General features: G+C 48.5%; 1 protein-coding gene across 11 annotated transcripts in view; it reads left to right on the top strand.

The window, feature by feature from the left end:
* The window catches only part of SNED1 (sushi, nidogen and EGF like domains 1), a 91,774-nt gene that overhangs the window by 34,987 nt on the left and 43,830 nt on the right, over positions 1-12,957 (top strand). For all 11 annotated transcript variants that reach the window (XR_008422267.1, XR_008422266.1, XR_008422262.1 and 8 more), the window contains 4 exons: positions 7,666-7,791; positions 8,855-8,959; positions 9,190-9,303; positions 9,888-10,004. Coding sequence is in view for 6 of the 11 variants with exons in the window: in XM_019445312.2 (XP_019300857.2) it covers positions 7,666-7,791; positions 8,855-8,959; positions 9,190-9,303; positions 9,888-10,004 (462 nt within the window). In the remaining 5 variants the exon portion in view is untranslated. The remainder of the gene's footprint in view (positions 1-7,665; positions 7,792-8,854; positions 8,960-9,189; positions 9,304-9,887; positions 10,005-12,957) is intronic.

Raw genomic sequence — 12,957 nt, 5'->3', positions numbered from 1 at the left:
CTTAAGAAGGAAATGACATTTTGCCCACAAGTAAGATGTAGGTGGATGCTATGCCCTCCATCAGTCTTTGGTCAGACGGCCACACAGGACGGGCCACATCCTGAGGACAGGGTGAGGCTCTGCAGTGCAGAGGGGAGGAGGGGAAGGCAGCAATCTTATCGGTCTGGTTGCTTAAAATCACTGTGAAGGGTCACAGCTCACCTTGCCCAGATTATTATCTAAATATCTGTGTATTTAACTAAACTCATGTCAGAAAACAGATTAATGATTTTAAAAGATTTTGCAAAGAAACCACATTCGGTATGGGAAGAATAACGCAAATACAAGCAAATAATAAGGAAGGACAGAACCGACACCTCCATCCCTAATGTACGCTCATCAGTCACGTTGCAAGATGCCAGCCTTGACATCCTAATCAGATTCAACAGGAAGGTGACCAAAAGGTGGAGGTAATTTTAAAAAACAGTATCCACTCTTCTGCTTCTGGCCAAGGGAATTTCCCTCGCCGTCAACGACTGGAAAACCGGACAAGATACACGAAACAACTATTTTTGGCCTCTGGACAACAGACGTCCTGGGACTGTTCCCCTGCGAGGAGGGACTGCAGGGCAGTACACCGCACAACTGCCCCGAGTCTGCCTGCGGGAAGCCCCCCCGGCCCCTTGCAGCAAGGGATCCAGGCTCCAGCAGTTCCCCGGAGTCTCGGGGTCTCGGAGACTGGGACTCGAGTTCGGTGGTTGCAGTTTGTGGGGAGAATTCCAAAAGGGACGGGGCTACTAAGCAGGAGGTTGGAGGAGATGTGAGAAGCAGCTCTGAGGATGAGCAGAGGGGACCCCGACTCTGCTCAGCACAGTCCAGGTGGGGTGAGGTCCACAGGCCGGGAAGGAGCCCCCAGAAGTGTGAGTCAGACAATCTTCGGAACTCTACAAGGCTCAGAATAACCCGCTTCTCTACAGCCAGGGTGCAGAGAGCTCTTCACAGCCGGGACCAACACTGAGGAGGGTCGTCGGTGGGGATCATCTTGCTGGTGTGGATACATAGATGCTAGAGTAAAGGCTAATCTGACCTGTCCTAACAAACACTGAAAGAAAGTCTGAAAGGCTCAAACCAATCACAAGTAGTTTAACCACATGCCAGAATCAAATCCTATACTCCTTAAAGGAATGTAACAGAATCCAGGACCCCAAAATGCCCAGCCAAAAACTACCAGGCATACTAAGCATCAAGAATATATGACCCACAGGCTCAGTCGGTTGAGCCTCTGACTTCGGCTCAGGTCAGGATCTCTCGGTTCGTGAGTTCGAGCCCCACGTCGGGCTCTGTGCTGACAGTTCGGAGCCTGGAGCCTGCTTCGGATTCTGCATCCCCCTCTCTCTTTCTGTCCCTCCCCTGCTCGTGCTTTGTCTTTCTCTCTCAAAAATAAATAAACATTTAAACAATTGTTAATTAAGTAAATTAGAAAAAAAAAAGAATATTATGACCCACAGCCAGAAGGAAAATAGATGAACAGGAGCAGATGGCAGAGACGCTGAAATTAGCAGATGTGCACGTTTAATCATCTCATGTGAACATGCTCTGTGTGCTCAAGGCTGTGGAGGGGAAAAGACACAGTGAGAAGAAGATACAAGGAACTTCTAGAGATACAAAACGTAAAATCTCTGTATTAAAAACACACTGGACCTATTAACCACAGGTTAGACACTGCAGAAGGAAAGATCCGTGCACTGGAAGAAACGACCCAACAGGCAGCACAGGAAGGAGAGAGACTGCGACCAAGGCCGAGTCTTCAGGGACCCGTGTGACACACACCAGGCAGTTTAGGGTCTACACACGTGGGGCCCAGAAAGATGGAGGGGCTGCAGGGGCACAGAAAAAGATTGAGGAAATAATAGCCACGTATTTTCTAAGTTGTATGAAAATTAAAACCCACGTATCCAAGAAAAGCGGGAAGAAAATCACACAAAGCACATCATAATCAAATTGCTGAAAACAAGTAACAGAGAAAATCTGAAATGCAGCCAGAGGACAAAGACCAGACACAGGACAAAGAGAAACAAGAATGGTAAAGACTTCTCATCAGAAGCAGTGCCAGCCTCAAGACAGCGGGCGGTCCCCCTCGCAGTGTATACACAGAAAAACTGTCTCTCAAACACGAAGTAAAGACCTGTCAGACAGCAAAAACAGAGAATTCAGCACCGGCGTATCTGATCTATAAGAAATGGGTTTTTTTTTTTAAGTTTATTTATTTATTTTGAAAGAGGTGGGGAGGGGCAGAGAAGGGGAGAGAGGTCCGGGAGAAGAGAGAGAATCCCAAGCGGGCTCTGTGGGGTCAGCATGGAGCCCGACACAGGGCTCAAACTCATGAACCGCAAGATCATGACCCGAGCCGAAACCAAGAGTCAGATGTTTAAGCGACTCAGCCACGTAGGCACCCCGCCTGACACCCATTTTAAAAAATAAAGTTTTATTGGAACACAGCCATGCCCATTCATTCATGTATGTCTATGGCTGGCTGCTTTTGCATTACACTGGCGAGTTGAATATCTGTGGTCACATGGCTCTTAAAGCCAAAAATTCTAGTAGCTGGTGCTTCACAGGAAAAGCTTGCACACTCTGCTTTAAGCTATTAAGGTCATACATTTATTTCTATAAATGCTACAAAGCCCAAAACATACTTTTATTTTTTGTGTTAAAATTATCTTTAAAGAGATTAAAAAGAAGAGAAGTATTTTACAATTATACCTTGGAGATACTGTGGGTTCAGTTCCAGACCACTATAATAACATGGATATGGCAATAAAAGGAGTCAAATGAATTTTCTGGTTTCCCAGTGCCTATAAAAGTTATGTTAACACTACACTGCAGTCTGTTAAGTGTGTAATAGCATCACATCTAAGAAAATATACACACCTTGATTAAAAACTACTTTGCTAGGGGTGCCTGGGGGGTTCAGTCGGTTAAGCATCTGACTTTGGCTCAGGTCATGATCTCGCAGTTTGTGGGTTCGAGCCCCACGTCAGGCTCTGTGCTGACAGCTCAGAGCCCGGAGCCTGCTTCGGATTCTGTGTCTCCCTCTCTCTCTGTCTCTCCCCTGCTCACGCTCTGTCTCTCTCTCTCAAAAATAAATAAACATTAAAAATATTTTTTAAAAAACCTACTTTGCTAAAAAATGGTAACCATCATCTGAGCTTTTAGTGAGTTGTAAGCACTGATCACAGATCACCATAACAAATATAATCACAGTTTAAAATTTTGAAATACTGCAAACTTACCAAAATGTGGCACAGAGACATAAAGTGAACAAATGCGATTAGAAAAATGGCCCCAGGGACCTGCTTGGTGCAGGGTTGCTACAAACCTTCAATTTGCAAAGAACACAGGATCAGTGAAGCCCAGTAAAATGAGGTATGCTTGTACATTTACCCACATAGTTAGCGTTTCCAGAGCCCTTCATTCATTTGTGTAGATCCGGATGTTCATCTGGTACCGTTTTTCTTTAATCTAAGCAATTTCCTTTAACATTTCTGCCTGTGCAGACCCTGCTTGGGATTCTCTCTCTCTCCCTCTCTCTCTGCCTCTCCCCCTTCAAAATAAATAAACTTTAAAAAAATAAATAAATAAAACAGTGGTGGAAATAAAACGGAATCCTAAAAATACTCAATCCAGAAGGCAGGAAAAGAAGAAAAAAGGAGTAAGAAATACATGGAACGAGTCACAACCACCAGCACGATGGCAGGTTTGATCACACTGCTAGTTCTGTTAACACGTGACACGGGTACACACACCACTTAAAAAGCAGATGTTGTAAAACTGCATTGAAAAGCAAGACCCGACTAGATACTGTCTACAAGAAACCTACTATAAATATAAAGACACAGATAATTTGAAAGTAGTGGAGTGGGTTTCTGGTTTTGGGTAAGATGGAGTAAGCGTGCTGTGCCCTGTTTCTCCCACTGGATGCAGCCATAAATCCTGGACAGAATGCGTGGAGTAACTCTCTGAGGACTCGGAAAAATAAATAGTAGCAGGCGGCCCGGGGAAGAGGACCAAGCTTCGAAGCACCACAGAACCAGTGGTGAATTTACCATTTTTTTCCTCTGGTGCCTCCCCTGCCTGGACTCAAAGCATCTCCCGGGCCACAAATGAGCATCAGATGGACAGAAAGAGCTCCAGGAGTAGCCACTGGTCGGGCACGAGAAGCAGGGCCAACAATAGCAGCAATGGGTGGGGCGGGGGGGGCCCTCAGGGGTCCAAACTGACAGGAGGAAACTTCCTCTCCACCTGGAGGTCCTATGACTCCACAAGGATGGGCAACTTCCATTGCTTTTCTTTTTCTCTGTCCACCCACCACTTGGCCCAGACTTGAGAGCGCACTCACAGGATGGAAGTAGCAGAATGGGGTCAATAAAAGCCCCAGATTTCTTGCCAGAGGACTCAGGGGTCGCCCCAGAGCACTGGGAACTATGGGGAGATTGCAGAGAGGGGGATCTGGGTTCAGCAACCCCATAATCACTTCTGAATTCCAGAGCTCCTTAAGTTGGGCAATCCGATCAAAAATGTTAAAAACAATACCATTTATAATAGCTTCTCCCAAATTGAAAGACTTAGGCATAAATCTGACAAAACACGTACAGGACTTGTATGCTGAATACCACAAAATTCTGGTGAGAGAAACTGAAGATCTAAGGAAATGGAGGGACATCCCATGTTCATGGACTGGGAGACTCAACATAGTAAATATGTCAGTCCTCCCCAAGGTGATCTATAGATTTAACATGATTCCAACCAAAATCTCAGAAGAGTTTTGTAGCTATGCATAAGCTGGTCCTAAAATTTATATGAAAAGACAAAGGAATTAAGACAGCCAAAACAATTTTGGAAAAGAATAAATGTTGAAGAATCACACTACCTAGTGTTAAGACTTAACTATAAAGCTACAGTGATTAAGACCCTGTGGTATTGGCAAAGGGATTGACACATACATCCCTGGAATGGAAGACAGGATCCAGAAGACCCACACATATATGGCCAAGTTTTTTAAAAGGTATGAAAGCAATTCAGTGGAGAAAGGATTATCTTTTCAACACACGGTATCGGAACAATTAGACATTCTTGTGCAAAAAATGAACTTCAGCTTCAACCTCACACCTTATACAAGATTAGGTCAGAATGAATCATAGACCTGAATGGAAAACCTGAAACCATTATATTCCTAGAAGAAAACATAGGACGAAAATCTCTGTGACCTAGGGTTAGATGAAGGTTCTTAGGTAAGACAGCAAAAGCATATCCCAGCAGAGAAAGACAGAAACAGTGGTCTTCATCAGAATGAAACACACTTCTCTGTGAAAGACACGGTCCAGAGAATGAGGAGACAAGCTGCATGCTTCAAGAAGTCCTGTCTGACAAAGGAGTGGTGTCTGGAACACATAAAGAACTCTCCATGCTCAACTGTGACCAAACAGCCAACCAATCACAAAATGGGCAAAAGACCTGAACAAGACATTTAACCATAAAGGATTCCCAGAAGGCAAAGAAGCACATGAACAAACGTGGTGATCTGTCATTATCATTAGCCATTGGTGAATTGCAAATTAAAGCCACGATGAGGTACCACCACAAAGCTATCAGAATGGCTACGAGAAAAAGTGCTGACTGGTGAGGACACAGAACTATAGGAACTCCTGCGTATGTTGGGTGGTGATGCCAAATGGTTTAGCCACTGTGGAAACAGCCTCGCAGTGTTTCATCAAGTTAAACGTGCACTTATAGTATGACCCAGCAATCCCATTCCTAGCTATTAACCCTAAAGAAATAACAACTATGTTCACACAAAATACACAAACGTTCATAGCGTGTCTATTTATAATCACAAAAACCTAGGAATCCAAATGTCCTTCCCCGTTCATGGAATACATGATTGCTGATCATACAACTGAGACAGATCTTGGAGGCCTGATGCTGAGTGAAAGATGCCAGTCTCAAAAGATCACATACTGTTCATACGTAATCTTCCACTTCTCTCATTCTTAGACAAAACTGTGGTGATGAACAGATCAGTAGTTGCCAGGGGCTCAGGAAGGGAGGGAGTCTGTGACCCTGAAAAGACAGAACAAGGAAGTACTTGAGATGACGGAGTGCTCAGTGTCCTCATTGTGGCGGGGGCAACACAGATCTGTACATGTGTTAAAAGTCTACATCGAGCAAAAGCCAATTGTACCATATATTACTTAAAAGATAAATTCTGAACCACATGAAGAAATCAAACATCTAAACAATGAAAAGGAACAGGTTGGCAAACACTGATCGAGAGAAGCTGGAGTGGCTATCTTCATATCAAACAGATTAAACTCTAGAGTAAGGAATACTGCCGGAGACGGATGGCTCTTTTATGCCAAAGGTGTCAACCCATCAAAAAGGCAGAGCATCTGTAATGTACTTACACCCGTGAACACTGAACACGTATCAGGACAAAGGAAGCGAAAGCAAGGAGAAATAGATCCATGACTACCGGGGTGGCTCCAATACGCACTCTCAGTGATTCACAGAAATCAGTATGGACCTCAAAGATGTGAAAAGCACCGTCAGACCACCTGACCTAAGTGACATTTACAAACCCTCGCATCCTTTCCAAGTGCTCACGGAGCACTCACTATGACAGACCATCCCGTAGGACACAAAATAAATCTCACCCCATAATCCAGCAAATGCACTACTAGGTATTTGCCCAAAGGATACAAAAATGCTGACTGGAAGGGGCACATGTACCCCAATGTTTATAGCAGCACTATCAACAATACCCAAGCTATGGAGAGAGCCCAAATGTCCATCGACTGATGACTAGGTAAAGAAGATACGGTATATGTAGACAATGGAATATTACTCAGCCATCAAAAAGAAGGAAATTTTGCCATTTGCAAAGACATGGATGGAGCTAGAGTGTATTGTGCTAAGTGAAATAAGTCAATCAGAGAAAGACAAATACCAAGTGATTTCACTCATCTGGAATTTAAGAAACAAAACAGATGAATGTACAGGAAGAGCGGGGGAAGAGAAGAGAGGGAAACAAACCACAACAGACTCTTAACGATAGAGAACAAACTGAGGGCTGATGGAAGGAGATGGGTGGGGAGTGGGCTAGATGGCAGATGGGTACTAAGGAGGGCTTGTAATAAGCACTGGGTGTTGTATGCAAGGGATGAATCACTAGGTTCTACTCCTGAAACAAATATTGCACTGCTTGTCAACTAAAATTTAAATAAAAATTAAAAAAAAATAAAGTTCAGTCAGTTGGAAAGGACTGTGTTCTCTGATTACAGTAGTTAAACTAGAAATCAACAAAAACTGTATGTGGAAAATCCCAACCATGTTACTAACAGAAATGTGTGATTAGAAACATTTGTTTAGAGCCTCTGGCCTTAGCTGTGCACTCCATGGGGCGCTTACTCTTGCTTCCCCTTCTGCTCCCCACAGAGGGGGCTCAGACGGTGACAGGCAGCTAGAAAGCAGTTTCCAGAAAGTGAGCCTCAGACTCAAATCCCACTTGCACTGAGACCTGAGCACTGTGGGGCCCGAGCAAGGAGGCCCTTGGCCTCACTCCCCACCCCACCCCACCCCGCCCCGTGCTCTCCGTGTGGCCTCTGGTGACCTCTGTCTTTCTTGCAGGAAGCCACCCAGTGCCCGACCCCTGCCTCTCAGCCCCTTGCCAGAACGGGGGCACCTGTGTGGATGCAGAGGAGGGCTACGTGTGCGAATGCCCCCAGGGCTTCACTGGCCTCGACTGCAGGGAGAGTGAGTCTGGGCTGGGGCTGCCGGGGCTGTGGTTCGGGGCAAGGTCCTCCTGTGGTAGTGTATGCAGGGAGTCAGGTAAGTGTGCATGCAAACACCCACGAGGGGGTGGGGGAGGGAAAAGAGAGAGAGGGAGAGAGAGAGAAAGAGTGTGTGTGTGTGTGTGTGTGTGTGTACACAGCAGCACTCATGGGAACAGGGGAGGGTCAGGCGTAGGAGGGGGTCAGGCACAGGGGAGGGTCAGGAGCAGGGGGAGTCAAGTGCAGGGGTGGGTCAGGCTTAGGAGAGAGTCAGTTGCACAGGTGTGTCAGGCACAGGGGAGGGTCAGGCGCAGGAGGGAGTCAGGTGCAGGAGAGGGTCAGGCTCAGGGGAGGGTGAGGTGCAGGGGAGGGGGGAGGGTCAAGAGCAGGAGGGAGTCAGGTGCAGGGGAGGGTCAGGCTTAGGAGAGAGTCAGGTGCACAGGTGTTGTCAGGCGCAGGGGAGGTTCAGGCGCAGGAGGGAGTCAGGTGCAGGAGAGGGTCAGGCTCAGGGGAGGGTGAGGTGCAGGGGAGGGGGGAGGGTCAAGAGCAGGAGGGAGTCAGGTGCAGGGGAGGGTCAGGCTTAGGAGAGAGTCAGGTGCACAGGTGTTGTCAGGCGCAGGGGAGGTTCAGGCGCAGGAGGGAGTCAGGTGCAGGAGCAGGTCAGGCGCAGGGGAGGGTCAGGCGCAGGAGGGAGTCAGGTGCAGGAGAGGGTCAGGCGCAGGGGAGGGTCAGGAGCAGGGGGAGTCAAGTGCAGGGGTGGGTCAGGCTTAGGAGAGAGTCAGTTGCCCAGGTGTGTCAGGCGCAGGAGGGAGTCAGGTGCAGGAGAAGGTCAGGCTCAGGGGAGGGTGAGGTGCAGGGGAGGGGGGAGGGTCAAGAGCAGGAGGGAGTCAGGCGCAGGGGAGGGTCAGGCTTAGGAGAGAGTCAGGTGCACAGGTGTTGTCAGGTGCAGGGGAGGCTCAGGCGCAGGAGGGAGGCAGGTGCAGGGGAGGCCTCTGCCTTCCAGCACTCCCACATCAGAGGCTCTTCCCTCCCTTTGTCTACGGCAGGAACCCCTGAGCACTGTGGGTGCCGCAATGGTGGCAGATGCCTAGAGGCCAACACCACCCTCTGCCAGTGTCCGCCAGGGTTCTTTGGGCTCCTCTGTGAATTTGGTAAGTGCCCACGGCTGTGGCGGGGGCACCCTTTCCGCCTTGCCCCTAAAAATCCCCCAAACCGGAGGATAGGTGGTAGCTTGGGTCTGGGCCCAAAGCATAGACCCAGACCCTTAACTAGGGGTCCCGTGATCCCCCGCTCCCACCCCAGGGTGTGGGGCTGGCCACCTGCTCCTTCCCAAGGACTCCAAGTCCCCAGGGAAACACACGGGCCTCTTCCTTCCCTGCAGAAGTCACAGCCACGCCCTGCAACATGAACACGCAGTGCCCGGACGGGGGCTACTGCATGGAGTACGGGGGGAGCTACCTCTGCGTCTGCCACACTGACCACAACGTCAGCCACTGTGAGCTGGGGGCGGGGCACGGGGCGGGGGCGGTGTTAGGAGGAGGAGTGGGGGCACAGCAAGCGGAGGCCGGGGCTTCCCTACAGGCCACCAGAGGCCCTGTGTGTGACGCCACCCCCTACCGTGTCACCTTCTGTAGTCTGGGCCAGGCGTCCACCCCCTGCACCGCCAGAAGTTCACAGCTGGAAAGTCGTGTCTAGATGCTTGCGAGCTCTTCCCTGAGCCCCTGGCTCGGCTATGAAAATCCTTCACGCGAGCCTAATTCAGGATGTGTGATTGAATACTTACTCCTGTGTATGTGTTGGTATGCAGAGAAGTAACGGCTTACGTACGTAACGTATAATTACACGTGATGACGATGGTGGTGCTCGTATAGAAACATCTACGTACCACAACTCGTCCTAGCTCATACAAGAGGTAGGATGAATTCTGGAAAATTTGAGAATAAAAGAAATTTCCAGGGAAGGGCCTTAGAGCCTGGTGTAAAGACTTAAGACCCCCACCCCACAATCCCACAAATTGTATATTTTAAGTGGCCTCGGTTCCAGCTGGGAAGTCAGGGTGACCACTCTCTGTCCCCCCAGCACTGCCATCACCCTGTGACTCGGACCCCTGCTTCAACGGAGGCTCCTGTGACGCCCATGAGGACTCCTACACTTGCGAGTGCCCCCGAGGGTTCCATGGCCGGCACTGCGAGAAAGGTGGGGAGGGCAGGGATAGGAGGGCAGGGGAGGGGTGGAAGGGCAGGGTGAGGAGGAAAGGGGAGGGGCCGGAGGGCAGGGGATAGGAGGGCAGGGGAGGGGCCGGAGGGCAGGGGATAGGAGGGCAGGGGAGGGGCCGGAGGGCAGGACAAGGCAGAGGCCCTGCTCACCCTGAATCATCTTGGTCACTCACGCTCAGTGTTTCATGCCAACACCATCTCCCCACCCAAGTGTTGCTTATTTGGTTAGTAGTTCTACTCCGTGGCCTCCTGGCCACTACCTTCGTTTTCCTCGGAATAGGCTTCATTTCCTGCTCGGCATTTTTTTTAATGGATTTTAGAATCCTTGAGTTTTTTAATTTAATTAGGACTTTATTAAATCTAACTGAACTTGGGATATGTCAACATTTAGCCACTTAAGAGCGCACAAGAACACATAAGAGTTGTATAAGAACGTGGTGGGTGGGGCACCTGGGTGGCCCAGTCGGTTGAGTGTGGGACTCTTGATTTCGGCTCAGGCCATGATCTCACGGTTCATGAGTTCAAGCCCCACGTTGGGCTCTGTGCTGGCGGCACGGAGCCTGCTTGGGATCCTCTCTGGCCCTCTCCCCTGCTCGTTCTCTCTCTCCCTCTCTCTCTCCCTCACAATAAACAAACAAAAAAGAACGTGGCAGGCATCGCTGTCCTCGCCCGTGCCCAACCTGGACTGTCCTTTCTGTGCAGGCAGAAGCCAAGCTCAGGGCTGTACAGCGGCACCCCTCGGTCAGAGCCGGGCCGGCCCGGGGCCTCCGGCCCGGTGCTCAGTGCTTGGGCCACACACAGCCCTCTAGGCCTCCTGCTGCCCTCAACTGTCCAAACAGAGGCCTCGGTGGCTTTACCTGGAAGTCTCTTCCGCTCTCAAGGGGGCCCCGAGGGCAGGTCCTTGCCACTCTGACCCAGGGAACCCCCACAGCTTTGGCCACCCCTGTAGGAGGAGGAGGGAATTTCCAAAGAGAAGCCCCCGGGCTCAGCCCTCTGCACGTGCAGTTGAGGTCCTGTGCCTTTGACAAAGGCGCCCCAAAGTGGGGACGCGGGGTGGCTGCTCTCAGGGGTGGGGTGGCTGGAATCTGGGCATGCAGCCTGTGAGGCCGTGCAAGGTGTGGGGTGGTGGGGAGAGAAGGGCTGAGTGTGGCGGGCAGGCCCCCCTCCTGCTGCACACTTTTCCCAAAAAAGCGAAGGACGCTGAGGCTCTAACTCCTCCCAGGGCCTGTGAAGGTGCCATTCCTCAGGGTGGAGGGACCAACGTGCCATTCGATTCACATCTGTAAATCGTGGACGCCTCAAGCGCAGGCATGGGCATGTGAGCCCCTCGGGGCCCTGGGAAGCTGTTGGGACCCAGAGAACATGCGTCCGTGCCAGAACAGGCACAGAAAACAAAAACCAAAATGGACTGCTGTGATTCAGGCCTATCTCAAGAAGTGAGAAAGGTTCCAAATACACAAGCAAAACTTACACCTAGAGGAACTAGAAAAGGAGGAGCAAATAAAGCCCACAACCAGCAGAAGAAGGGAAATAATAAAGATTAGAGCAGAAGTAAACAATATAGAAACAAACAAAACAGTAGAACAGATCAATGAAACCAAGAGCTGGTTCTCTGAAAGAATAAACAAAGTTAATAAACCCCTGTCCAGACTGGACCCAAATAGATAAAATCATGAATGAAAGGGGAGAGATTACAACCGACACCACAGAAATACAAACAATTGTAAGAGAATACTATGAAAAATTATATGCCAACAAACTGGGCAATCTGGAAGAAATGGGCAAATTCCTAGAAACTCACAACTACTAAAACTCAAACAAGAAGAAATGGAATATTTGAACAGGCCCATAACCAGCAAAGAAATTGAATCTATAATCAAAAATCTCCAAACAAACAAACAAAAAATCTCCAAACAAACAAAAGTCCTGGGCTAGAGGGCTCCCCAGGGAATTTTCCTAGACATTTAAATTATTTTAATGTGTATTTATTTTTGAGAGGGAGAAGGAGACACAGAATCTGAAGCAGGCTCCAGGCTCTGAGCTGTCAGCACAGAGCCAGACACGGGCTCAAACCCACAAACCACGAGATCATGACCTGAGCCGAAGTCGGATACTTAACCAACTGACCCACCCAGCCGTCCCACTAACAGACACTTAAAGAAGAATTAATACCTACTCTTCACAAACTGTTCCAAAAAATACAAATGGAAGGAAAGCCTCCAAACTCATTCCCTGAAGCCAGTATTACCTTGATTCCAAAACCAAAGACTCCACTAAAAAGGAGAATTATAGGCCAATATTTCTGATGACGATGGATGCAAAAATTCTCAACAAGATACTGGCAAACTGAATTTAACAGTACATTAAAAGAATTATTCACCATGATCAAATGGGATTTATTCCTGGGCTGCAGCATTGGTGCAATATCTACAAATATCATGTTGGTGCAACATGATACACCACGTTAATAAAAGAAAGGATAAGAACCATATGATCCTGTCAATAGATGCAGAAAAAGCATCTGACAAAACATAGCCTCCATTCTTGATAAAAACTCTCAACAAAGTAGGGAGAGAAGGAATATACCTCAAACACCATAAAGGCCACATACAAAAGACCCACAGATAATATCATCCTCGGTGGGGAACAACTGAGAGCCTTTCCCCTACCGCCAGGAACAAGACAGGGTTGTCCAGTCTCACCAGTACTATTTAACATTGTACTGGAAAGCTTCGCCTCAGCAATCAGACAACAGAAAGAAACAAAAGGCATCCAAATCAGCAAGGAAGAAATCAAACTTTCACTATTTTGCAGATTACTCTACGTAGAAAACTCGAAAGACTATCAAAAAATTGCTAGAACTAATACATGAATTCAGCAAAGTTGCAGGATATAAAATCGACAGACAGAGATTGGTTGCGTTTCTATACACC

The sequence above is a fragment of the Panthera pardus genome, unplaced genomic scaffold (assembly GCF_024362965.1).
Source record: "Panthera pardus isolate Hobbes unplaced genomic scaffold, ASM2436296v1 HiC_scaffold_10, whole genome shotgun sequence".
In the NCBI taxonomy this organism is placed as follows: Eukaryota; Metazoa; Chordata; class Mammalia; order Carnivora; family Felidae; genus Panthera; species Panthera pardus.
This window is presented reverse-complemented; position numbering and strand designations above follow the sequence as displayed.